The sequence below is a fragment of the Notechis scutatus genome, chromosome 3 (genome assembly GCF_049901735.1).
Source record: "Notechis scutatus isolate UNSWTSFEM ecotype Mainland chromosome 3, rNotScu1.2, whole genome shotgun sequence".
NCBI lineage: Eukaryota > Metazoa > Chordata > Lepidosauria > Squamata > Elapidae > Notechis > Notechis scutatus.
Window position 1 is genome coordinate 199,797,936 of NC_142011.1, and position 27,561 is coordinate 199,825,496.

The 27,561-nt window shown below is 42.6% G+C and overlaps 2 protein-coding genes across 3 annotated transcripts in view; both read right to left on the reverse strand.

Moving 5' to 3' along the window:
- KCNQ3 (potassium voltage-gated channel subfamily Q member 3) overlaps positions 1 to 27,561 on the reverse strand; it is a 173,583-nt gene that overhangs the window by 66,333 nt on the left and 79,689 nt on the right. The gene's annotated exons all lie outside the window — the stretch shown is intronic.
- Positions 18,729 to 19,289, reverse strand: LOC148131555 (uncharacterized). The gene has a single exon (XM_087962191.1). The coding sequence runs from the start codon at positions 19,112 to 19,114 to the stop codon at positions 18,740 to 18,742; it is 375 nt and encodes a 124-aa protein (XP_087818317.1). The 5' UTR covers positions 19,115 to 19,289; the 3' UTR covers positions 18,729 to 18,739.

The following is a 27,561-nucleotide window of genomic DNA, read 5'->3' on the forward strand; positions in this document are numbered from 1 at the left end:
GCGTCAAAGAACATCTGTTTCTTCTCTTGTGCAAAAACAAAAAATCCCAGCATGCGTAATTAACAGACGATGTGCCACCAGCCAGGCAATCGAGAACTGAAATTGTGTTTATTCTAGAAGAGGTTATACAGGGATTGGAAGCTATGGCCCTTTCCATGGGCTTAACTACAATTCCTAGGAACTGTTGTTCTTCACCATGGCTGATGGCAGAGAAGATGGGAAATGGGATAGATCTGGAGCGGTGGTGGGATTCTAAAAAGTTTGCTATCGGTTCTGTGGGCGTGGCTTGGTGGGCATGGTGTGGCAGGTGTGGTGTGGTTTGATGGGTGTGGCTTGGTGGGCGTGGCAGGGGAAGGATACTATAAAATCCCCATTCCCTCCCCACTCCTGGGAGAAGGTCACTGCAAAATCTCCATTCCCTCCCCACCCCACTAACCTGCTTTCCAGTTCTGTTCTCCTCTGCAGGGCGACAAAAGAAGAACCAGCTGATCAGCTGGGACTCGGGAAGCAGAGAGTAGATGGGGGCAGGGCCAGTCAGAGGTGGTATTTGCCGGTTCTCCAAACTACTCAAAATTTCTGCTACTGGTTCTCCAGAACTGGTCAGAATCTGCTGAATGCCACCTCTGATCTGGAGGTCTATCAGTCTTTTCACCTCTGTTTTATATAACTGAATGGGACTGCAGAGACATCATAGATCAGTGGTGGCTAATCTTTTTAGGCTCCTGTGCCAAAAATTATGTGCGTGCTAGCACTCGCGTACCAGCAACCAGAAGACAATGCGCCCCCCCCACACACACACACATCCCCTGCGTATGCGTGTGCATCTTCCCCCCCCCTCCACTGCTTCCTTACCTGCACTGCACCTCACAGCTGATTTCGGCCTCCCAGAGGTTTGAAAAAAGCCTCTGCGGGTTTTTCAGGCCAAATAATAGGCCTGTTTTGTCACTTCCGATATTACAGGAAGTGACAAAATGGGCCTATTATTCGTCCTGCAAAGCCTGCAGAGGTTTTCTTCAAGCCTCTGGAAGGCCGAAAAAGGCCTCAAACCAGCCAAAAAATCAGCTGTGTGGTGCGCACATGCATGTAAGTTTGCCTGCAGCTCACATGCCAGCACAAATAGCTCTGCGTGCCACCTGTGGCACGCGTGCCATAGGTTCGCCATCATGGTCATAGACTGAAGAGACAACATACTTTATACATGCAGCCCTTCCAACCAAGGAATAATAAAGATTTAATCTCCAGCAGACCTGGTATTTCAATGTTTGTTTATTTACTTGCTTCTTTCTTTCTTTTTCCTATTTGTTTGCTGCCCATCTTGGAAAGGAAGGGAAAGGGAAGGGGAGGGGAGGGAAAAGGAAGGAGGGAGGGGAGGGGAAAGGAAAGGAAGGGAGAGGGAGAGGAAAGGAAAGGGAGGGGAGGGGAAAAGGAAGGAGGGAGAGGGAGGGGAAAGGAAGGAGGAAGACGAGAGGGGAAAAGGAAGGAGGGAGAGGGGAGAGGAAAGGAAAGGGAGGGAGAGGGAGAGGGGAAAAGGAAGGAGGGAGAGGGGAGAGGAAAGGAAAGGGAGGGAGAGGGGAGAGGGAAAAGGAAGGAGGGAGAGGGGAGAGGAAAGGAAAGGAAAGGGAGGGAGAGGAAAGGAAAGGGAGGGGAGGAAAAGGAAGGAGGGAGAGGGGAGAGGAAAGGAAAGGAAGGGAGGGAGAGGGAAAGGAAAGGGAGGGGAGGGGGAAAGGAAGGAGGGAGAGGGAGAGGAAAGGAAAGGAAGGAGGGAGGAGGGGAAAGGAAAGGAGGGGGGAGGGGGGAAAGGAAGGAGGGAGTGGGGAGAGGAAAGGAAGGGAAAGGGAGGGAGAGAGGAAAGGAAAGGGAGGGGAGAGGGAGGGGAAAAGGAAGGAGGGAGAGGGAGAGGAAAGGAAAGGGAGGGAGGGGAGGGGAAAGGAAGGAGGGAGAGGGAGAGGAAAGGAAAGGGAGGGGAGGGGAGGGGAAAAGAAGGAGGGAGAGGGGAGAGGAAAGGGAGGGAAAGGGAGGGAGAGGGAAAGGAAAGGGAGGGGAGGGAAAAGGAGGGAGAGGAAAGGAAAGGAAGGGGAGACAGTAGGGGAGGGAGTGGGAAAGGGGAGAAGGGAAGGGGGAAGATGGGGAAGAAGGGGAAGGGGAGAGAGAAAGGGGAGAGAAAGGGGTGGGGAGGGAGAGAGGGAGGAGTAGGGAGGGGGAAGGGGAGAAAGGAAGGAAAAGAGAAGGGAGGACAGAAAGGAGACAGGAGAAGGGAAAGGGTGAGGAGGGGAGAGAGATGGAAAGGAGAAGGGGAGGGGAGGGGAGGAAGGGGTGATAGCAATAGCACTTAGACTTATATACCGCTTCCTAGTGCCTTACAGTCCTCTCTAAGCAGTTTACGGAGTCAGCATATTGCCCGCAACAATCTGGGTCCTCGTTTAATGTGACACATATCATTATAGTGGTGACTTTTATGTGTTCTCTATTTCATCTGCTTTCCTGCCTTGATGGGCAACAGACCTCCCTGCTCTCCCTTAGAGCTTTGAAATGACATTTGCCTTTTGAGGATGATGCCCTCTGACAACTGTTTCAATAGAGGCCGGCTGTCTGTCAACGGGGGCATTGGGTCTCTCCGCTAAGCAGGCCCTTCAGGGGCTGTTCCGTTCATTTCAATATGCGCCACGGGATGGTGGGGTGGGAAAAAAAGCCATTTCTTTTTGTTCATTTGATGGAACAGCTTTCCTCATTTCCATATCAGAACTGGCGTTATGTCGGGAAATGGACAGAGGGCAATGTTTCCTCAACTAGACAGAAGCGCTAGTCAAGAAATCAAGCTCAATCAAGATAAATTACCAAAACCTTTTTTTTTTTTTGTTTAAATAAAAAAGACAAGTGTTGTGGCCTGTCAGCCACCGGCCCCTCCACCAGCCAAATCAGAGGAGGAGGAGGAGGAGGAGGAGGAGGAGGAGGAGGAGGAGGAGGAGGAGGAGGAGGAGGAGGAGGAGGAGGAGGAGGAGGCGTGGGAGTCAGGATCAGCATCAAGGCAATCTGAGAGCTCCGAGGGAGAAGAGGGAATGGAGCAAGAGACAGAGGTAGAGCCTGGGCCATTCATTAGAGAGTCAACAGCCCCTAGGTCTGGAGGCAGCTGATGAGGAAGAGGAGGAACAGCTGGGTCTAGTGCCTGATGCGTGGATGCACAGAAGACAAGAGGAGAGGAGAGCAGGGGAAATCTATGGGCCGGTCCTTAGGATGGAAGAGCCACCACTGCTAGTGAAGCCCCACCCGAGCTCTGGGGATAAAAGGCGGGGGACAGAGATGAAATAGATGTGGCAGACAACTATTCATCTCCCTTCCGGACAGACTTGTTAGCCTGTGGTGAGAGAGAAACTTTTTGCTGGTGCTCCTAATTAAAGTAATCTTTGAGTTAACTTCAGAGGGTTTGTCGTGTTTGAGGAGCTGGGTTAGAACAAATGGCATGACAGGCCCTTCACTGAAATGAGCAGAAAGCCCACTGGGGTTAGAGTAGTGTTTGTCAACTTTGGCAGCTTGAAAATGCATGGACTTCAATTCCTAGAATTTCCCAGTCAGCTGTGCTGGCAGGGGAACTCTGGGAGTTGAAGTCCATTAAACTTCAAATAACTAAGTTGAGAAATACTTGTGTTAGGGAATCCTTCTAATGCAGATATTCTGAACATTGAAAAGGCCGAGTGATTCTGTAGAATCCAGAGGGACAAATTCAAGACAAACTCAGCCATTATTTCAACTTGGAAACGATGGACATTTTGGATCGAGTCAAATTTTTTAAAAAATGCTAGTTAGTTTCTGGAAGGCTGGCATTATGTTGAATCAACCATCCAAAGGCCCATAGAGATAAACTCCATTAAAAGCAGGGGTGTCCAACATTGGGAACTTTAAGACCTGCGGACTTTAACTCCCAGCATTCCCCAGCCAGCCATTTGCTTGGATTTATTTATTTTTTTGCAGGGGGGTGGAGGGGAAGAGGCAACAGTCCCACTGTGAACCGTAAGTCAATTTAATCACAACAAAAAAGTTTGTAAAATTGGGTTGATCATATGATTGGCCCACTTTATGAGCATTATGGTTATAACTCAAGGACTAGCTGTACTATTTGAAAAGGAGTGTAGGCATGCATTAAGCAATCAATTAATTAATCAGTTAATTAATCTACCACGGTGGTGTAACAAAACTATTTCAATACACTTTAGAACAAGAGAATGGACCAGTCTCATAAAATTAACTAAAATGCAACAAACCAAGGCAGCTGTAGAAAAAATATATATCAATTTTTATTAGCAGGAAGCATGAAGTATACAAATCTAGACCAGCGTCGAGTTTTGAAAGCAGATAGGAATTTAAAAATAAGTATTTTTAAGTGGTTTTAAAGAATAACCAAGCAGGAAATCAATTATGGCACCTTTCCTATAGAATCATTTCTGGTCTGCTATGTTTCAAGCAGTTTTAACAATCCATGCATTCCGTTGACTTCCCACAGCCATTAACCTGTTTTTAGCATAGAAGAACTCCTGTGAATCACTTCCAAATAATTGGTGAAAAGCAGTAACATATACACGAGCAAACAAGCTACTATTCCAGGAAAGGAAATGCAAAACCACACTGTTAATGGTAGTTTCCTAAATATACAACAGACTAGGTTTGCATGATATGCTAAGTCATAACCCGTGATTTACAAACCATGGTGACTGAGGATACGGGACGGGCTGATCCAAAATAAAACAAACCAAATTACCAAATGACTTTGCCGGTTTTGTGAAACCAACCTCTGAAAAATGTTTATCTCCTCTAACTGAATTTGATGAGGCAAAACATGTCAGCAAAGGCTGCATGGCAACAATTAATTATGTGCCATCAAATCATTGTCCATTCTTAGTAACTGCTTAGATCAGGGGTGTCCAACCTTGGCAACTTTAAGACTTGTGGACTTCAACTCCCAGAATTCCTCAGCCAGCTTTGCTTCAACTCTGGGAGTTGAAGTCCACAAGTCTTAAAGTTGCCAAGGTTGGACACCCCTGGCTTAGATAGATGTTCTCTGCGATGATCTGTCCCTTAACCTATTCTTCCAAGACTTGTGGCAATTACATTACATACAGTTGTGCTATTCTACCGGTTCGACCCAGTTCTGGCGGAGCGGTAGCGCTGAAGATTGGCAGAGACCGAACCGGTTCTCTCTGAGGAGCTGCTGTTGGGCGCACCCAACCGCCTGGGCTCCCATACTGACCTTTATTCCCTGCTTTTGGAGTGCAGCTGCTTGGCACGGCACAGCAGAGTACCACGCATCAGCTGCTGAAGCGACAGGGACAGTGCAGGATTGCAGGAGGGGAGTCGGAAAACCTGCGCAAAGTGTGTGTGTGCACGCACACACCAAGCCACGCCCACCGAACCGGTGGTAAACTATTTTGAAACCCACCACTGATTACATTGTATGTATAAAATCAACCAGTTCTTACTGATAAAAGAGAATATTGGTAGAGAATATTGGTAGAGTTGAACTGTGAGGTCCTTGCTCTCTGAGCTTGGGTGTTTCCTTGCAGACATTTCATTACCCAAGTAGGTAACATCATCAGTGCTAGAAGAGACTGTATTTTGAAGCTTGATAAAGAAATACCTGCAAGAAAACAAACGAAGCTCAGACGGCATCAGGGACCCCATGCCTGTTCTTCTCTCCTCAGACAACTTCATAGCTACCAAGGAACCCACATGTTACATTAAGTAGGAATAGAAGACACATTTTAATGGTCCATTTTTTTCTATTATCTTAATAGAGTAGAGTGGAGTAGAATAGAGAAGAATAGGACAGGACAGGACAGAACAGAACAGAACAGAATAGGAGTAGAGTAGAGTAGAGTAGAATAGGAGTAGAGGAGAGTAGAGGAGAGTAGAATAGAGTAGAAAAGAATAGGATAGGATAAGATAAGATAGGATAGGATAGGAGTAGAGTAGAATAGAATAGAATAGAATAGAATAGAATAGAATAGAATAGAATAGAATAGAATAGAATAGTAGAGTAGAGTAGAAAAGGATAGGATAGGTTAGGATAGGATAGGATAGGATAGGAATAGGAATAGGAATAGGAATAGGAATAGGAATAGGAATGGAATGGAATGGAATGGAATGGAATGGAATAGAATAGAATAGAATAGAATAGAATAGAATAGAATAGAATAGAATAGAATAGAATAGAATTCTTTATTGGCTGAGGGTGATTGGACACATAAGGAATTTGTCTTCAGTGCATATGCTCTCAGTATACATTAAAAATACATTCATCAAGAATCATAAGATACAACACTTAGAGATAGTCATAGAATACTAAATAAGCAATCAAGTCATACTGGGAAACTAAATTAGACAATATACTGTAAATCATAAAGATACAAGCAAGAAGATTATAGTTATAAGTGGGAAGAGATAGGTAATTGGGGGGATGAGAAAAATAATAGTGATATAGTCTTAGTAAATAGTTTGACAATGTTGTGGGAATTAGTTGTTTAGCAGAGTGATAGCGTTTGGGGGGAAAAATGACCTTGTGTACAATGTTGTTCTAGTGTACAATGCTCTAGACTATAAACTCCCATTTTGAGGATAGAAGTTGAAACAATTTATGTCCAGGAAGTGAAGGGTCTGTAGATATTTTCAGATTTTCACAGTACATGTTTTCATTATCTTATTTATTCATTACTTAAGATTTATATTCTGCCTCTTATCCAAAAGCTTAGAAAGATCTGTTGCTCTTCTTCCACGATTCAAACCAAAGGTAAAACAAGCAAAAAAAAAAAGTTGTGAGTTTATTTTGAGCTTCAGTCTCCTTAGTCCTTGTCTATCGTCTTAGGGACAACACTGCCTTGTCTCTCAATTAATTTGTACCTTTCGTGCTTTATCTCCAAACTGGAAAACATCTGAGCATCAAAAACTTAACTAGAATTCATTTGAGCAGAAAAATATATATATTTTTTTGCTTCACTTGAGCATCAAATTATTTGTCCACAAACAGGAACTCATTTAAGTTTATCAAAAACTCAGAATGTTGCACCACAGCTTGCCATTTTTAAAAGCCGCAACAATATATACACGCTATCAAATACACATAAATTCACATGTATTATTTTAGGAGAGATAGCAAGGTCAAAAAGAAAGTGTATTCTGCTTGCAGATAAGCAAAGAGCATCCTGGCATAACAGAGATATTGTTCACAGATCATTCCAAGATGTGAGGATTCAAGTGTGTACCTGATTTCATGAGATTACATTTCCCCGGAGAGTTCGGGTGTGCAATTGGTGAATGCTCCAAAACTCATCACACTTGTCAAAGACCTCTGCAACTAGTACACAGATAAGAGTATAGTTCTTGCTTATCAAACATCTGAAGTTACAAGTGTGTTGAAAAAACTAACTCTATAGCCCAAAATTTATCAAATTTTGCAACGTTCCTCAGTCTCAGGATCATCATTACAGTCAGCACATATTGTTCTGTGCCCGACTGGTGGTTGTTTTTTTTTAAGTTTTGCACAGCAGTTTGACTGGAGAGAAAGGGATTTCAGGAGAACAAGCTGTTTGCTTTTGTATGCAATAAAAACAATATAGTTGTGCTGGCAACCCAATCAATCAGCTTGGTCTGTCAAGGAATATACCGTATTTGCCGGCGTATAAGACGACTGGGCGTAAGACGACCCCCAACATTTCCACTCAAAATATAGAGTTTGTTATATACTCGCCGTATAAGACTACCCCCTCTTCCGCACACCTTCCACTTTTGCACTTTTTTTTTTTTGACGCACTTTTCTGCTTTGGACAATTTTGAAATGAGCTAATCCAATTTTGAACCAAGAATATGCAAATAGCTATGGAGTTTAGAAATGAGTTTAAAAATATTTTCATTGCTTACCATTAAGCGTAAAATATGTTGTAAATAAAATGAGAATACAGGAAACGTTCTCTTCTCAATACAGCTGATCTCTCTCTCTCTCTCTCTCTCTACACACACACACACACACACACACCAAAAACCCGGACACTGAAAAGGCTGCCAAGGAACAGTATATTCAATGCCTTCTCTTTAATCAAGAAACAAGGAATTCCTTAGAATCTTTTTTTTTTCCCCAAGTGGCCCTCTTTAGAAAAAAAAATGGAGGTAACACTTTCATTCAAAAAGTCTTCCAGTATCTGGAGTCGCTCAGACATATTGAAGTGAGGCAGGAGAGTAAGTGAAATTTGAAATGATCCAGCTACCGTTTTCTTCCTCCGCCCGAAGGCCATTATCTCCACGTCAAAACGAACGAGGGAGGCAAAGAAGCCAAACACGCTAAAAAGGATCTCTTTATTTTCCTACACAAGGTCACACCTACTTTTCCGCATTCAAAGGACAACCTCTCCTCACCACCACCACACACACACACACACCCCAATACCCGCAAACAATGTTCTGGGCATTAATCACCATTGCTACATTAACCTGGTAAATTTATACCCTGCCTCCCCAGTGTTGCTTTGACGGCAGGATTTCACACAGCGGGGTGCTCGCTCGCTCTCTTCTCCGCTCTCCCACCGTTCGCACATGTTGGAAGCACCGTAAAACCTGATAACCCACCCGGGGCTCCCCATCCTTAACCTACAGCCGCCCGCATGCAAAACCTGCGTGCAAAAAGAAAAAGAAAAGTACGCCGCACGTGAGGATCTTCGAATCCTCTCCTCCCCACACCGCTAAGGAAGGAAGAGGGGAAAGGTTGCGCAGCGCGTGGCGAGTGACACACACACACACACACACACACACACACACACCGCTCCCCCAGCCTCCCTCCCGGCTGCAACTCAAGCTCAAGTGGGAGTCGGAGTCCTCCCGGCGTATAAGACGACCCCCCACTTGGAGGCATGTTTTTCAGGGCAAAAAAGTCGTCTTATACGCCGGCAAATACGGTAATTAACAGTATTCTCCTGAAATCTCTTTCTCTTCAACCTCTCTGCTCTGCAAGGATGGGAAGAATAAAAGCAAAACTCTCCTTTACCTGATCCTTTGCCTCAGTTGTAGAGCGGAGAGATTGCAGAGAAAGGGTTTTCAAGGGAGTAATCTGTTTGTATAGTGTGTCCCCAATTCCCAGCCCCCGATTGTTTTTTGCTATGTACAAGACACTAGGCAGATGAAGGTCTGAAACAGTCTTCTCTTCTCCAGCCAGAAAAATACAATCACGGTTACATGATTTCCCACTTAGCAATTGCTTTGCTTAGTGGCAGAATTACCGGTCTCAATTAAGGTCATGAAGTGACCCAATGCCTATTTTAATTGGCCTTCCAATTATGCCCTTTCTTGGACAGTTTCAGCTCAAGTAGTATTGTTCGTTCAGTTGTCACCTCAGGCCCAGTCTTCCCTTCTGTGCCATTTTATTTGCACTGATTGTGCCACCCCATAAACATAACACAACATGACAGCCATGTACACCTCATGCCTCCAAACACTGCAAGCTTCCACATAGCTACTGAGCTTCCTTTGGAGTTTTTCTCTTGACCTAGAAGGCCACAAACCATTTTGGATCAGCATCATTCACAGAATGCCTGTGCCACGCTAGGCCAGGTTAACTTCTGCTCTGTTGGCCAAGAACCAACTTAGTCATTGGATGAATAATGGCCCCTGGTGATTACTTGCGGGAAGCTCCTCTTTCTAGAATGCACCCCCACTTTGAAATGTAGGTTGTCCATGACTTACCACTGGTTGCTTATGATCATTCAAAGTTATGGTGGATCTCCCTTGGGGTTACTTATCCCCCAGATTCAAAGTTCTGAAGGTTTCCCCACCACAATCCCATGACCAAACTTTAGACATTCGGCAACACAGACGCATCTATGGCCGTTTGCAGGGTCCCGTAATCACATGGCCATGTTTTACGATGGCTTTGCTGACAATTGACGCTTCTAGTTTCCGGCAAAACCCCCTTCCATAGAGAGCCACCGGTTCATTTAACAACCATGGAATTTGTTTAATGACCATGGATTCACTTAATGACCACTGCAAAAAAGCATCATAAAACCATGGTGACCAAGCTCTTTTACTCATTCTACTAAGCCATTGTGACACGATGAGCGTGATGAGCAGGCTCTGTTATGGTCGTAAGTCAAGCACTACCTACAATCCCTTACACTTGTCACTTTTAAGGCCCTTCCTATATGGTTGTGAATGGTTCTCTTTTGGATTATGATCTCCTTTCCTTTCACTACCTACCTTTAGAAACACCAGGGCAGGGCAGTTGTGTGTATGTATATAGTCTTTATTATTGTATTTCAACACAGAGCCATGGTGGTGCAGTGGTCAGAGTGCAGTACTGCAGGCTATTTCTGCGGCCTGCCGGCTGCCTGCAATTTGGCATTTCGAATCCCACCAGGCTCAAGGTTGACTCAGCCTTCCGTCCTTCCGAGGTGGGTAAAATGAGGACCCAGATTGTTGGGGGACAATAGGCTGACTCTGTAAACCGCTTAGAGAAGGCTGGAAAGCACTGCGAAGTGGTATATAAGTCTAAGTGCTATTGCTTTTCATTGCCAATCACTTTAACTTGCACCTGTATGGACAGGAATATGAAGATACCTAAGCAAACAAGCAAGCAAGTGAGTTTGGAGGCGGAAAAACTAATGGGTTTTAGAAAAATAAAATAAAAGACAAGACTAGAAAAACAAGACTAAGGAACTAATTAAGGCTAAACTCTGGGGGCCATTTCCAGATTTCTCTCAGTACAAGGTCTCTAATGAAGGTGAGCTTTGCAAAACTAATAATTTATTACCATTCTTTATTGCTAAGGGCTGATTCACCAATTTACATGCCACACTACTTAATTTGCTTGATGACTGGCACCCGAAGTGTGAAATGAATCGAGTCTGCGGGAAAGCGAAGTGCAGAATAATACTGTGGTTCTTTCCAGGACATTATATCCATGAAAGCCCATTCATAAATATAACTTATAACCAGTGTGGCTTGCTGGTAAGGCTAGACTGCAGGGCAATGTTCCAGAATCCCATAGCTCAGAGAGCCAGAAAATGCAGCATTACCTATTGAAACGGATGCTTAGCAAAAAAAATTCTCTTCGTTTCTTTCTCCTCCTAGGCCTTTCAGGGGAACGAAGATGCTGACCTGAACAGTGATGGGATTCAAAATTTTTTTACTACTGGGTCTGTGGGCGTGGCTTGGTGGGCATGGCAGGGGAAGGATATTGCAAAATCCCCATTCTCTCCCCACCCCACTAACCTGCTTTCCAGCTCCGTTCTCTTGTGCAGGGCAACCAAAGAAGACCCAGCCGATCAGCTGGGACTCAGGAGGCAGAGAATAGATGGAGGTGGGGCCAGCCAGAGGTGGTATTTGCCGGTTCTCTGAACTACTCAAAATTTCCGCTACCGGTTCTCCAGAACTGGTCAGAACCTGCTGAATACCACCTCTGAACCTGAACTACATCCTTCGTCAGACTTAAAATTGAAGGAAAGGAAAGATGCCACTTGATGCTGTTGTTTGTCTATTCCCTATCCAAAACCAGAGGTTGCTGTGGGCTAGTTTTGCTCCTCTGCAAGAAGAGATATAAGAAGACATACAGGAAGTCCTCAACTTTTGACTGTCAAGCCCAGAATTACAATCATAATTCAAGCAAGTCACCATAGGATCCAGCCCAATGTTATGACTCTTTTTGCAGGGGTTATACATGTGGTCCTCAACTTACGACCACAGTTGAGCCCAAGATTCTGTTGTGGTCCGCCGGCAGCCTGCGGAGCTGGCAGCAGAGTTGGACAGTGGGGAGGAACATGGGCCAGTCCTGGAGTCTGGGGAGGGCTCGGATGAGGGATCTGCGTTCGACACACAGCGCCATCTGAGAGTTATGTGCTGACTCTGAAGCCTCTAGAATCTGACATCAGCGAGATAGAGGAACAGGGGGAGCCTGCTCCCAGTGTGCGCTTGCGCAGAGCTGCCAGAAGGCAAGAACAATTAAGACAAAAGGGGTGACTCGGGAGTAAGGCTTGGAAATGATTGGCCCTCCCATAAGGTATAAAGGAGTAGCAAAGGGACATGAGCCTTTGCAGGAAGCAACTTTGTTCGTTCTGGTTGGTTTAACTCTGAAGCTCTGTGTTGACTTTGTGCTCCATTTGGCCTTGTACAACTAATTGGCAATTTAGTCATTGGCAGCATTTCAAGGGAGATAAAGGTGGGTGCTTATCAGTCTTATCCCAAAGGAATGTGGCCGACTTCTATTGGACTATTCATAAACTGTTTGGGACTCATTATGGGATCTGAATGCATATAATTCACAGCTGTTGAAATAAAAACAAGTTTTTTGGGAACAGCGTGTGATTGTTACTGTCTCAGGAAGCCTTGGTCAGAACAGATTTATGTTGCTAAGTGAGACATACAGGAAGTTCTCAACTTTTGACTGTCGAGCCCAGAATTACAATCATAATTCAAGCAAGTCACCATGTGATCCAGCCCAATGTTATGACTCTTTTTGCAGTGGTTATACATGTGGTCCTCAACTTACGACCACGACTGAGCCCAAGATTTATGTTGCTAAGTGAGACATTTGTTTAATTGGGTTTTGCCCCATTTTACGACTTGTTCTTGCCACAGTGGTTAAGTGAATCACTGCAGTTGTCAAATTGGTAACACTGTTGTTAAGTGACTCTGGTCACCCCATTCACTTTGCTTGTCAGAAGGTCGCAAAAGGGGATTGCATGGCCCCGGGGAACACTGCAACCGTCGTAAACGTGAGTCTGTTGTCAATCATATGAATGCAAATCAGCTGACCACTGGGATGCTGCAATGGCCATAAGTGTGAAAAAGGATCATAAGTAAATTTTTCAGTGCTGTTGTAAACTCACCTAAAATACGTGTTGGAAGTTAGCACCCACCTCTCTCCTAGGAAAATGAAATATTTTAGGTTATATTAAAAAGGCAGAATATTTCCTCTAAAAGAGATGTAGAAACTCAGAGAGGCAGAAACTCAGCCCCCAAAACCTTTGTTAATGGGCCATTAAGGCCTGGGCTGGTCTATTCTACATAACAAAGATCTACCTCCTTCAGGCAGAGCCATAATCGGAATTGCCCAAAGCCCTTTCATTACATCATCACCCAGCAAGACTCAACCAAGCCTGGGACTCAGAACAACCTACAAAGTTGCTCCTGCATGGCCCCATGGGAGTCTGACAACCAATCAGAATACAAGCTCAAATTCAAATCCCAACAGAAGGCATAATAAAACCCAGTGATTCTCAGCATCTCTCAACCCAAGAGCTCCAAGGCATGTGGTCCTGTCCACCATTAAACCGTCTTTCCAAACAGCCTCCATGTTTCCATGGAGAAAAAGGGGGGGAAAGATAGAAAGGGAAAGAACTCAAAAACAGGAAATAAAGAAAAAGGGGAAACGTACTAGGATTAAAGGTATTTGCTCAGCTAGAAACGTGAAAGATGTACAAGGTTCATACCAGTATTAGAATTATTTTGAATAACTATTTTGTTTACTAATGTTTATATATATATATATATATATATATATATATATATATATATATATATCTGAATGATAAGATCTACATGATATAAAATAGATATTAGAAATTTGAATGTTATAATTTTAGAATGCACAAATTCAATGTTTAATGAGATTTCATATGATAATAACAATAAGATTTAAAGGTGTTGCACTTCGATTGGCAATCATAGGGGGAATTTTGCTTCTTAAGAATGTTGGAAGAGAACATATGAAATTGTAAACAAGACAGACGAAAGTATAAGTACAATGAATAAAAAGATATAGAAATTTAGGTAAAAGAAATACAATTGAATAAGAAGAAAATGAGATAACCATAAGAGAAAATTAAGAGAAGTAAAGGGAGAAACAGTGAGAAGTTTAAAAAAAGAGTAATAAGATATGAAGTTGAATACATAAAGTTGAAGTTGAAGATGAATATGCATATGAAATTGTGTCTGTATGGAAATGTGATAACTCGGAACCATGCTGTACTCAAATAAGATGTTTTAATTGTTTTGTTAAAACTCAATAAAACTTTATTAAAAAAAAAGAAAAGAAATTTTGGGCTCCGTCGTGGTCGTAAGGACTACCTGCACAAATTCCCCATCGGATTGTTTTCTTAGATTTAGCAGCTGGAGAGAACAGCAGGAATGAGAAACTAATGAGCAGAATCATAAGGGACCGTATAGGTGCCAATTTGACTTTCATTTCTCGTGTGCTGCTATTCCTTCTTATTCTCTTTAATTAAGGGAGCATCTTTCTGTAGGAGGCGTCCATTAACTCCCTGCTGATATCTTCCAAAGCGATGTAAGATAAAGATCTGAATGCAGATACGAAAATGGGAAGGCAGAGGTAAAATATTCATTTCTTGATCAAGCTGAGGGCGAGATGGTGTTCCCAGTAAACCCACTTCTTGGAGGCTTCTGCAAAACTGCATCCATACTACTCCTGCGAGTATTTCATTCAATTTATACTTTGCAACTTACAAACTTCCATCCTTCTACGGAGGAAGCTGAGCAAGCCAAATTTCTAGAAAGTCAGCAGTCTCTTAAATGCTCAGTTAATGTCTCGTATTGCAAATCCTAGCAGATTCGACTCTGTTCTGTTAGTTGCCACTTAATTTACAGCTTTGCTCCTGGTGTCCCATGTCACACGCACACAAAAATAATCTTGGGCCCCTTTATATGAAGCAGAAATAGTTAGGGCTCTTTGATCTGGGCTGCAAAATTCCAGATAAACAGTAGATGGCAGCTAAGAACTAGCACTGTTGTTATCTCTTTGCTGCCAACTAGTGGTTCTTCAGATGTTTGCAATCCAGAACATGAGTTGCTTAGTTATAAATCAGGATTTTTCACATTGAAATGGCTGGCTTTCACTCCATCTGTGAAGCCAAAATCAAACACAACACTCTCTGGGTTACCAAGATGTGACAGGCTCTGAACTTGGTGTGAATCCAACCAGCTGTGTGGTCTATACAATGGATCATCATTAAGCAAATTATGGCTTAGTTCAATGGTGACTCAGGTCTCAGTTGGCTTAGAGAAGAATAGGTTGCTTCGTGCTATGAAGTGCTACTTCAAAGGACTGCCTTATTTGCTGGTTCTTCAAAGAATCTTCTAAAAGGCAATTCACATTTATCACTTTTTACACTTTGAAACCAGTACAAATTTTAGGTGACTGTGAAAACACTGAAGAAACTACTAAAAATAACTGCAACATCCAGAAAGGAAGACAAAGGCTGTACTGGCTGTCTACTGCAATGTTTTTCAGATTGTTCTTGTTAGTTGCAAAGTCGTGTCTGACCCATCACGATCTCATGGACAATGTTCCTCCAGGCCTTCCTGTCCTCTATCATTTCTGGAGTCCATCTAAGCTCACGCCAACTGCTTCAGTGACTCCATCCAGCCACCTCATTCTCTGCCATCTCCTTCTTCTTCTTTTGCACTCAATTGTTCCCAGCATTAGGCTCTTCTCCAGGGAGTCCTTCCTTCCCATGAGGTGGCCAAAGTATTTGAGTTTCATCTTCAGGATCTGGCCTTCTAAAGAGCAGTCAGGGTTGATCTCCTCTAAGACTACCTTTTTTACAAAGTATTTGCAAAAGTATTTTGCAAACAGCTGAGGAAAGAAGGGAAGTGAAAGGCAAGGGAGAAAGAGAAAGATACACCCAATTGAATGCAGAATTCCAGAGAATAGCTAGAAGAGATAAGAATGCCTTCTTAAATGAACAATGCAAACAAATAGAAGAAAACAATAGAATGGGGAGGACCAGAGATCTCTTCAGGAAAACTGGAGATATGAAGGGAACATTTAATGCAAAGATTGACATGATAAAGGACCAAAATGGCAGGGACCTAACAGAAGCAGAAGAGATTAAGAAGAGGTTTTTCAGGTAGCAAATCATAATTTTGGAAAACTGAAGCTAATTACAAACTTTGCTAGTCAATTTTCGGGAATAATGTCCCGGGCACAATAAAATTATATTGACCTCCATCACTTATTTCTGCAAAGCTGTGGGGAACAAGGAAGCAATTTAAATTCTAGACTTGTAACTTTATACATCTTGATATTATTTCTGGACCCAAATCTGTCATTTTTATTAGCTGTACATTGGAAAATGCTCAGTTTCAAGCTCCTATAAGAAGTAATCACTTACCTCCCCCACCCCTGTCCTAGAGAATGAAATCTTTTGGGGAATATTAAAAGAGACAGAATATTATGGTATATTTCCCCAAAGGAAAAATAGAGAAACATTTCTTAAAGGCAGAAAACAGTCTCAGTCTTTTTAATAGCCTCCAGCCGATGCCAGATGGATGGATATTTTATGCCCATTTAAGAAAGACTGGGCCAGCCTATTCACAAATATAACACCTTCACCTCCAACAATTGAATTAAAATTTACACACACACACACACACACACACACACACACACACCCTCCACCCAAATTCTAAGAACAGGACATGACATTTAGGATATACCGTATATACTCGAGTATAAGTCGACCCGAATATAAGCTTGAGGCACCTAATTTTACACAAAAAACTGGGAAAACTTATTGACTCGAGTATAAGCCGAGGGTGGGAAATGCAGCAGCTACTGGTAAATTTCAAAAATAAAAATAATTAATTTGGGAAACGATCTCACTATCATGAAAGGTTTAATTGATTCACTAACCCAAAAGAAGAAGATGATGATGACAGCGGGAGGCAGGAGTCACTCTCTTCCCCTCCCTCGGAGGCCCCCTGAGTCAGGAGTCACTACGCCGGCGCGGCCCCAGTCCGCCGCCTTGGGAAGGAAAGGCAAAGCGCTTTTTGCCTTTCCCTTCCCGGCTGGGGCTGTTGGGAGTCGCTGCCGCCGGGAGCCCCAGTCCCGCCGCCCTCGGGAAGGGAAAGGCAAAACGCTTTGCCTTCCCTTCCTGGCTGGGCTGTTGGGAGTCGCTGCCGCCGGAGGCGCGCCACACACACACACACACACACACACACACACCCTCCACCCAAATTCTAAGAACAGGACATGACATTTAGGATATAACAGGATTAACCCACCACCATCAGAGTAGCAAAAGACACCAGGGTCACTACATTGCATAACCCCCTGCAGCATTTCAGAAACTGTATAAAAATCCTTGCATTTATCAAGCTAGTTCATCAGCTGTCCCAGAACTGTCTGCTATGTTGGTTGTGCTCATCAATAAACAGAGTCTTTCTTTTCAATCGGCCTCTGTTCTATTTCCAGTGCCTTTTTTTCCCCAGCTTGGAACCAGGCAGGATTTTTCTTCCAACACTCCCATATTGATGGAGTGCTTTCTGAATTATTTAAATAAAGCAAAATGCTTTGGGTCTATCAAAATAAGAGACAACTGCTGTGAAACCTGACATATAATTATTAGGGGTTTCTTGAAACAGCACCTTGAAAATAAAGGAGTCGGCCACATAAAATATTATGCAAATCTGTGAATACTCTACAATTCAAAGCTTCCAGATTTCTAATTAACAAGAGAATAATTACAAACAGTACAATTTAAATATCCTGATGTTGGATCATCTTAAAACATGATTTTTTTGTCTTGTTTTTGAAACAGTGGTGTTTATACAGAACCAATAAACCAGTACCAGTCAATATTACTCAGGATAAAGGATATTTGACTTGTGCCTTGCGTGCAATCACAAAACATATGGAGCACTGTTCTATCGCCAGGACAAAGCAGACTCGAATACCGGAGTTGAAATCAGCTCTTTATTAGCAACCAGTAACTTCAACTGAAGTCGAGCTGCGGCAGCCCTTTTTATAGCGGCTGCTCACGGCTCGCAACCAATGGCATGTATTTAAACTTCCCACCGCTTATTGCGGCCAATCGGAACCCGTCGTACTTAACCAATTGTTAAGCTATGTTGACTAACCAATAGGAATGTAGTATTAGAAATCTATACATGAATACACTACAAGCACCACTTCAATGCCATCGACATTGACAAAATCGCTATCAGTCAATTGCAAAGGGCTGCTTTACTTGGGACAGCTTACATATTATGACAATACCTTTAACACTATCAAAGAACATTTGCCTATCCCAGATCTTTGGGAAGGATTCAGGACAATGGAGGGATTAAAATTTTTTTTACTACCGGTTCTGTGGGTGTGGCTTGGTAGGCGTGGCTTGGTGGGCATGGCTTGGTGGGTGTGGCAGGGGAAGGTTACCGCAAAATCCCACACAGTCAAAATGTGATCACATTGTACATGATTAGTTTACCTAATTCCTCCCCACTCTCATGCTGTAGATGTCCAAAAGGGAGTGCTTGATGCTGTAGAAAGTCAGTACCCACCCCTCTCCGAGGAAAATGAAATACTTAGGATATATTTTAAAAAGCAGAATATTTCCTCTAAAAAGAGTAGAAACTCAGAAGCAGAAACTCACCCCCACCTTTGTTAATTGGTGGGTCATTAAGGCCTGGGCCAGAGTATTCTTTTTTTTCCCCCAATTGTTTATTACTTATTGTTTTCTTTATTTGAATTATACAATTTTTTCCTCTTCAAACACACATTCAAGGCTGCTGATTATATATTTGTCGGCTTAACTGGTTTCCATTTGACTGATTATATCTTTGTCTACTTGACTGGTTTCAGTTTGGGAAAATATAGAGACCTATGCATAACATCGAAGATCCCGCCTGATCAGCTAGAGAGAATATATAGGCCAAGAAAAAGGGGACAACTTCTTGGGTGGAAGGAAGAACTTTAGAAGAGAAGCTTCATGAGGAGGAGCCCAAGGACTGCTGGGAAGAAGGATGCAAAGGAAGGAGGGGCTTTGCTGCAGATAACTGGTTTAATGATCGTTCCAGCTGGAACAGTGGGTGTTTGCTGAGTGGTAGCCTTTCCTTTCATATCTTCAAATACCTTGCAAGCGTCTTTTGTACTGCAACTTTTGATAGCGTTTGTCATTTTCTGGGTTCCGTGTTCAGTCGTCAACGTCATGCAGACGGCATTGTCAATATTGCACTCTTGCTTTGAACCAGTACAATCTGAACTTTGTGAGGAGCATACTTCACAAGTCAAGGCACTGCCTTCAGTCAGGAGGACGGAGAAGAAGAAAACTCCCAGCAGAAGCTGCATGGCGATGAGTTAGGCACAGAGATCCTCCCCCCCAAAAAAACCACCTCGCCTTAAAGGAAAACCAGCTGCCGTGAAAGAAATCCAGGGAGAAGAGGGCGAAGAACCTGATGTTGTTTGAGATCCAAGCTTATGAACAGTCGAGCAACCTCTGCCTGTATCTGGCCAAGAATTTCAGAGGGGAAAACATCTTTATAAAGGGAGGAGCCCTGGGCCATCTCACCACCTGGGCCTGGGAAGATTGCATCAGCCGGCATTCAGGTGAAGCCATGGGGTCCAGACAAAGCCTACAGGTTATCTAAGACCCCTGTCCCTGGGAGTCTGACAGCCAATGGGATACATTTCTTACACAGGAACAGGAAACACTAAGATGGGGGCCCAATGGAAGGTATAAAACTAAGGGTCTCTCAGCATCTTGCCCCTTTCTTCTTTTCCTTCACCCAACATCTTGAAGCATGTGATCGTCCTTTTCACTTTGGAGCTCCAAGCCATGTGATCCTGTCTACCATTAAACCATCTTTCCAAACAGCCTTCATGTTTCCAGTGTCTTTTTCCCCACTTGGAACTGAACCCAGAAGGATATTTCTTCCAACACCATATTTTATTATTCTACTCTAGTCCTACTCGCAAGAACCAAAATATAGGTAGAAAGTGGTTTTAAGCGTGACAATCACAACAATTTTGCATGTTTCAGGGTCCCCTACATTTATTATCAAACCAAAGAACAAGTTGCGGCTGCCAGAAATAGCTTTAAGATAACGTGTAGTCTGACCCCCTACTGCCCCTTGTACATACAAACACCTAGAGAGCATGGTGCTTAAGATGAACCAGGTAATCAAATATCGTTTTTGATCTGGGATGAAAACAAAAAGAAAACCCCAGATATTCTGGATGTAAACTTGTCGTGCTTGTTGCAAGTGGCTCACACACACACAAGAACCTTGAGGCAAAATTAACAGCTGGAGATTGCAGGCTTTGTGAGATGGAGAGGTCATACCTCCAACATTAGATATGGTTAAAAAAAAAAATTAAGTTAGACTGTCTTCCAGAAGGAAGGAAAAGCAGAACGCATCAAGTACTACAGGCAGGTGGTAATTAAGAGCCATTCATTATTACTGAAATACTGATGCGGTTCATGAATGATGTCATTCCTGTTTTTATGATCTTCCATGAAGTTGTGAACCTGGCGTGTCCTACAAACTACTACTAGCAGATGGAAGGACAATTCACTGCCCTTATTTGTTGTTTTCCGCAGCATGAAAGCAATGCCACAAAAAATGAGTAGAGCTCAAATAAAAGAAGGACTTTTTTAAATAAAAAAAACCCAGGAATGTCTTGAAGTAAAGCTCAAATTCTGAGGGCTGTATCATTGCACTTTTTTAGAAGCCTTAACAGAAATGAAGGCTACAGGAGCTGGGCTGAAAATATTTGAATAGCCACTAAAAGATCAACCAGACTTAAGGTGCCTGGGTGAGGTGGAATGTTGTATCGGATTGCTTCCATCCTGTGGCCATTTGGAGTTTTGCAGCCAGATCTTCCATGGTCTTAATGGAAAACGTGCACCTGTCAGGGATAAAAGACCAGGTCCACACCTGAAGGTCGAAATACAATGATTTGTTGCTACTGGTGTCTATGCACAGGAATCTCAACTAATGGTTAATACCTGTTTGAAGTTAGATAAAGGTAAACAGAATTCAAGGGAGAAAGAATGGAATGGAATTAGAATGGAATTGGAATGGAATGGAATGGAATGGAATGGAATGGAATGGAATGGAATGGAATGGAATGGAATAGAATAGAATAGAATAGAATAGAATAGAATAGAATAGAATAGAATAGAATAATCCTTGGAGATCTTCTTGTCCAACCCCCTGCTTAGGCAGGAAATCCTATAACATTTCAGACAAATGGTTATCCAATCTCTTCTCAAAATCTTCTAGTGTTGGGGTATTTACAATTTCTGGAGGCAAGCCATTCCACTGATTAATTGTTCTAACTGTCAGGAAATTTATCCTTGTTTCTAAGTTGCTTCTCTCCTTGATTAGTTTCCACCCATTGCTTCTTGTCCTGCCCTCAGGTGCTTTGGAGAATAGCTTGACTCCCTCTTCTTTGTGGCAGCCCCTCAAATATTGGAACACCACTATCATGTCATCCCTAGTCCTTCTTTTCGTCAAACTAGACAAACCCAATTCCAGCAAACGTTATTCATATGTTTTACCCTCCAGATCTCTTCGTTGCTCTTCTCTGCACTCTTTCTAGGGTCTCAAAAATTTTTTTACATCGTGGTGACCAAAACCGGATGCAGTATTCCAAGTGTGGCCTTACCAAGGCATTATAAAGTGGTATTAACCCTTCACGTGATCTTGATTCTATCCCTCTGAGGTTGGACTTAGTTTACTTGTGGCTATGTAGGGATTCTAGGCTAATCCCTCTTTTAACTCCACCCCCAGCTTCTGCCAGTCCTTCTTCTACAGCACCTCTTGTTTTCTTCTCGGTGGGTTCAGGGTCCACTTTAGCAATATGCAAAGCTGACAGGGTGATGTAATTGATAGGCTCTACTTCTTTTTAGATACAGGCAGATTCTGGTCCAAGAGCTAGTCTAGGATAATCATATGGTTGTAAGGAACTTTGTAAGTTTTTTAATCCAACTCCTGCCCAGAACAGGTATTCCCACACCATTCCAACTTTCAACAATTGATCCCCCAGTACTCCCAATGCAAGCTGTTGGGCTACTTAACATTTCTTAGGAAATTCTAAGTCTGGATCTCCCTCTGTAAAAATGTCTGCCTGTTGGCTCTTCCCTTAGTTTTAGGTATTACAGAGAATAAACCCACACTCTTTTCCCTGTCAGAAGCAAGCAACCAAAGCCACTCATGAATAACGAAATTCAGTAACTTTATTATCTACCACCTGTGTTACAAAAATCCCACCAGACTGCTCATCTTCCCCTTGGAATAACCACATAACTTCATGGATCTTGGGGGGAGGTAAGCTTATGCTGCTTGTGATTGCAAAAGGATTCCAAGCTAGGTCCTCATTTGACCCCTACCTCCAGCCTGGCTGCCAGTTTCCCAATAGTAACATCCCTTCAGGTGTTGGAAGATTTCTAGTAAGTCTCCTCTTAGGCTTCTCTTCTTTAGGATAAGCGTACCCAGTTCTTTTGTTGCTCTTCTCTACTTTTGTTGCACACTGAAGATTACTAATTATCCATTATGTGCCTATAAAACGGTCTTCAACAGTATATTAAACAGAGTCACCCAGTGAAATACTGTATAGAGTTGATGAGAATATTCAAGCTTCAATCCAAGCCCAGCACTCTAACTGATATGAAATTATTACATTGACATAGGAACTTCTTCCCATTATTCCCTTGGCTGGGCTCATACATTTGGCTAACCCCAAAGCAAACCAACCACGTTTCAGTTGAGCCCGATAAATGAATCCACCTGTTCATCTGGGAGCTATAAAAACTCCAGTGACAGCACAAACACCAGCCTGCAGTAAATTCATCTGTCAAATCCCCAGGAGAAGATTAGATAACTGGTCTCATTAATGTTTCATTACCTGCAAATTTCTAGTGTTCCCTCTTGCCTGTGTTGAAACTTGTGGAGAAGCACAATTCGGAGTTGTTGCTATTATTCCTAAAGTAAAATTCATTTGCATTTTCACAAAGGTGCAAGTTTTGAGTCTGCCAGAAAGCATTTTAAAAACCCTTTTGGAACAGAAGAGACCTTAATTGTCCATGACAAGTAGTCCTCAAACTTACAACAGTTCATTTCATGATCATTTGAAGTTACAACAGCACTGAAAAAAGGGACTTATGACCATTTTTCACACTTATGACCATTGCAGCATCCCCATGATCCCATTTGGACGCTTGACAACTGACTCGTATTTATGATGGTTGCAGTGTCTCAGAGTCATTTTTGCGACCTCCTCCCAAGCCAAGTCAATGGGGAAATCAGATTCACTTAACAACTGGCTTACTAATTTAATAACTGCAGTGATTCACTTAACAAACATGGCAAGAAAATAGAATTCTTTATTGCCCAAGCGTGATTGGACACACAAGGAATTTGTCTCGGTGCAAATGCTCTCAGTGTACATAAAAGAAAAGATACTTTCATCAAGAGTCAAGAATCATCAGGTACAACACTTCATAATAGTCATAGGGTTCAATAAGCAATCAAATCATTCTAGTAAACAGTCAATATAAATTGTAAGGATACAAACGACAAAGTTACAGTCATACAGTCACAAGTGGGAGCGGATGGGCGATAAGGAGTGATGAGAAGGTTAATAGTAATAGTAGTGCAAACTTTGTAAGTAGTTGGACAGTGTTGAGGGAATTAATTGTTTAGGAGAGTGATGGCATTTGGGAAAAACTGTCTTTGTGTCTAGTTGTTCTGGTGTGCAGGGCTCTATAGCATCGTTTTGAGGGTAGGAGTTGAAACAGTTTATGCCACAAAAAGTCATAAAATGGAGAAAAACTCACTTAACAATGTAAATTTGGGGTTCCATTATGGTTATAAGTTGAGGACTACCTGTATTGCTGGACATTCAAGAGCCACATTGGACTCCATTGTCAACCACGGAAGCCTACTGGGTTGGACTCTTGACCAATCCACCCTTCTCAGCCCTCACCAGGCTAGGAGCTACTCAATGCCTAACGTGGACCAGAAGCCAAAGGAAGCTTTGCATCTTCAGTTTTACAATTTTACAAGCACTTAGCAGTAGCTCTGGCTTACCAGTTAACATATAATTCAGGGGAATCGTCAATCTCTGACAAGTAATAGAGCTTTCAGAGAAATGCTGCTGATGCTTAAGTCCATAAATCAGTTTGAGCTGCCATTTCTCTCTTGGATCAAAACTATTTTTATCTGAGAAATGGATATTAAGCAACCATGAAAATGGAATGGTGTTTTTTTTTTTTTTGTTTTTTTGCTGTATTGGCTCCTATCAAGTAGTTTCTATTGGCAAAGATGAGGTGTCTTCTTTATCCGTAGGGAGTTTGCCACACATATTCCTTCTGTTTTTCCTTCATGCTTGTCCTATTGGTAGTGTCCCTATTTCCAATTTTGTATCTGTTTCTCAGTCCAACCTCCCTTCTTATTCTCTACTGTGTACTATAGGTAGTCCTCGGCTTACAACTGACCCTTTTCCGACTGCTTGAAGTTTTGCCGAACCTGAAAAAGGAGACTTACGATCTGGATCTGAAGTTCCAATGGTTGCCTCCCCCATATTTATGTGACTGAACTTGGGGCGTTCATCTACCCAGCTACCTTTATTGGGAACCTTCCCACAATTGAGAAAATGTGACCATCCGAGACCAGGCCAAGTCCAAAAATGCCAGGGAATTTCTAGAAGCCTGGCACTCTGGCAAATCAGCCATCAATAGACACATAGACATTAACAAGATTTATAGATTGCGCCAAAAAAAAAAAAAGGCAATCAACCAGCCCAAAAGAGAACAAAAAGACTCCAGCACCTCTCCACCAACAATCAGCACCCAGATCAGCACAGATTAACTCCAAGGATAACATCAGACCAACAACTGAGTAAGCAATACCCCAGTCAAGAAACTGCCAAAGATCCATTACTAGTAGCCCAACTAAAGAATCTCTAAGGTCACCCACACAGACAGGCAAGTCACCAGAATATAAACTGACAGCAAACAACACCCCTTTATAGTATAAGAAGTAATCACGCGCACACACACTCCTAGAGAATGAAAAATTTGGGGGGGAATATTAAAAGAGGAAGAATATTATATTTCCCCAAAGGAGAAATGTAGAAACATGTTCTTAAAGGCAGAAAGCAGCCCTAATCTTCCTGCCGAGCAAAATAACCTCCAGCGTATGCCTGAAGTCTTTCGAGATGGATACTTTTGTGCCCATTAAGAAATCCAGGCCAATCTATTCATCAAGAAAACATCTTCAGCTCCAGGTGATGGTATTAAAGAAGACAGAACAGGACCTTTAGGACATAGTAGGATTAACCCACCACTGGTAGAATAGCAAAAGACACTGAGCTCACTACATTGCACAACCCCAGCCGCATTTCAGAAACTGTATAAAAATAACTCAAGATAATTTGTCTGCTGTCCCAAAACCGCATGCGGTTGTGCTTCTGCTCATCAATAAACGAAATCCTTCTTTCCAACCAGCCTCCATTTTATTTCCAGTGCCTTTCTCCCAGCTTGGAATTGAACCAGATGGATTTTTCTTCCAAACACTAGCACTGATAATGTTACCTAGTTAGTGTAATGAAACGTCAGCAAGACAGCAAGCAAGCTCAGAGAGCACCAAGGACCCTTCAGCTACCTTGATGGCATCTTGCAGCATCCAATGGCCAATATTCTGACCTTGCCAATAATCTGCAAGCTTGACTGATGAAAGTTAAGGGCCACTGAGAAAAGCAGGACTAAGATTAAACATAACTGGTACAGCAGTCAGCCTTAGAGCTGAAGTGGAAAATAGTTCTGCCCTTTTAAGACTGACTGTCAACAGTTAAGGAACCATCAGGAGATATGGCACAGATAAGCACTTGGCAGGATGGCAATGAAGGCTTTCGAAAGATGCCACAATGCGCTCACACCTACAAAAAAAAAAAAAAAAGGAATTGTACAGGCAATGAGCACCCTATGGAAGCAAAGATTGGACTCTGAAGATCAGGTGGTTAAAATGATTGTGGGAGGTTTATACCTTCAGATTTGAAAGGTTCAGTTAAGGTACTAAAGAAGTAGAACTAGCTTATGTAGTCATATTTCCTATATGGTTTACCTGGGAGATCTGACAGTATACTAGAGATGGGTGGGTCAACCAAGCTGTCACAAAACATTGAACCCTGACAACTTTAAGACTTGCGGGCTTCAACTCCCAGCATAGCTGGCTGGGGAATTCTGAGATGAAGTCCACAAGTCTTAAAAGTTGCTAAGGTTGGACACCTCCTGCATTAAATTCTCAGGTGAGGTGCTATTTCTATTCTCCCTCACAATTTATCTATGCTAATGTCTTCTAAAAGTAATTAATTGAGTACTTTTCTTATGGCCCTGTTTGTAGGAATTTCTTCAATTAAAGAACTGGTAAAATGGTGAGTCGATGGACAAATGTCACACCCCTGTCTTAAAATACTGAGAAACATTAATCAAGAAGTGATATACGAGTAAGGAAGTCCTGAGCAAACTTACATGGGGATAAATTATCTCTAAATAGATAATAGAACCTACTTTTGAATAATTGTGCTTTGGGGTTTGTTTGCTGGCTGATTGTTTGATAGTGTTTATAATTTCCTGGGTAAAAACTAGAACATAAGGAATGAAGAAAAAAAGACTTCAGCTATTAACTATGTTGGCCTAATCAACTGGTCTGTTGATTAGTCTTTCCCAAACAATCAGACCCACACTTGGAAAGTTCAATTAGCTGTTTTATTTTTCAAACCTATACATAGGTATCTTATCACACTGGTGATTTGCAGCTGGGTAAAACTAGGTAAGGTACAACAGCGTTCAAGGGGGATTAGACTCCTTCCTTTTGTACCCATATGGGTGTAGGAAGTCAGCACCTTCTCTCCCAGAGAATGAAATATTTTGGGGAATATTAAAAGAGGCAGGATAGAATATTTCCCCTAAGGGAGAAATGGGGAAAAAAATCTTAAAAGCAGGAAGCAGCCCCTGCCTCGAGCAAAATTTACATGAAGAGGCCATTCTTTAGGACATGGGTATCCTTGTGGCATCATGCTACCATCATGTGATGTATCGCAACTTTTTTCCCCTTTGTGGAACTGGGGTGGGTGTGGCCTGTGTGTGACGCATCCAGCCCATGGGCTGCCAGTTTCACATCCTTGCTTAAAGAGATTTTGTATCCATTCAGAAAGACTGGACCACTCTATTCCTAAGCAAAGAGCAAACAGAGACTCCAGATAAACAACACAATTAGGCAAGCCAAAAGCTGACAAGATTAGCTCAGACAAACCCCTAGGGATTTGCATTTCCCCGTCTGCCTATAGAGCCAGCCATGATCCCATAGGAATCTGACAACAACCAATAGAATATTAAAGGGCATGTTCTTGCACAGGAACAGGAATCTCAAATACAAAGGCCAAAGAAGGTATAAATGCCCACCTACTCTCAACTCCATTTTGTCAGCTGCCCAGAATCACGTGTGTTTCTGCTTCATTGATAAACAGAATCCTTCATTCCAATCAGCCTCCGTTTTATTTTCAGCGCCTTTCTCCCAGCTTGGAACTGGATCTGGATTTTTCTTCCAACATAGGGATTCTAGACCGGGGTCTCGAACCTTGGCAATTTTAAGACTTGTGGATTTCAACACCCAGGATTTGCTGGCTAAGGAATTCTGGGTGTTGAAGTCCACAAGTCTTAAAGTTGCCAAGGTTGGAGACCCCTGTTCTAGACTAAGTCTCTGTTTGACACCTCCCCCTGGCTCAGCCTA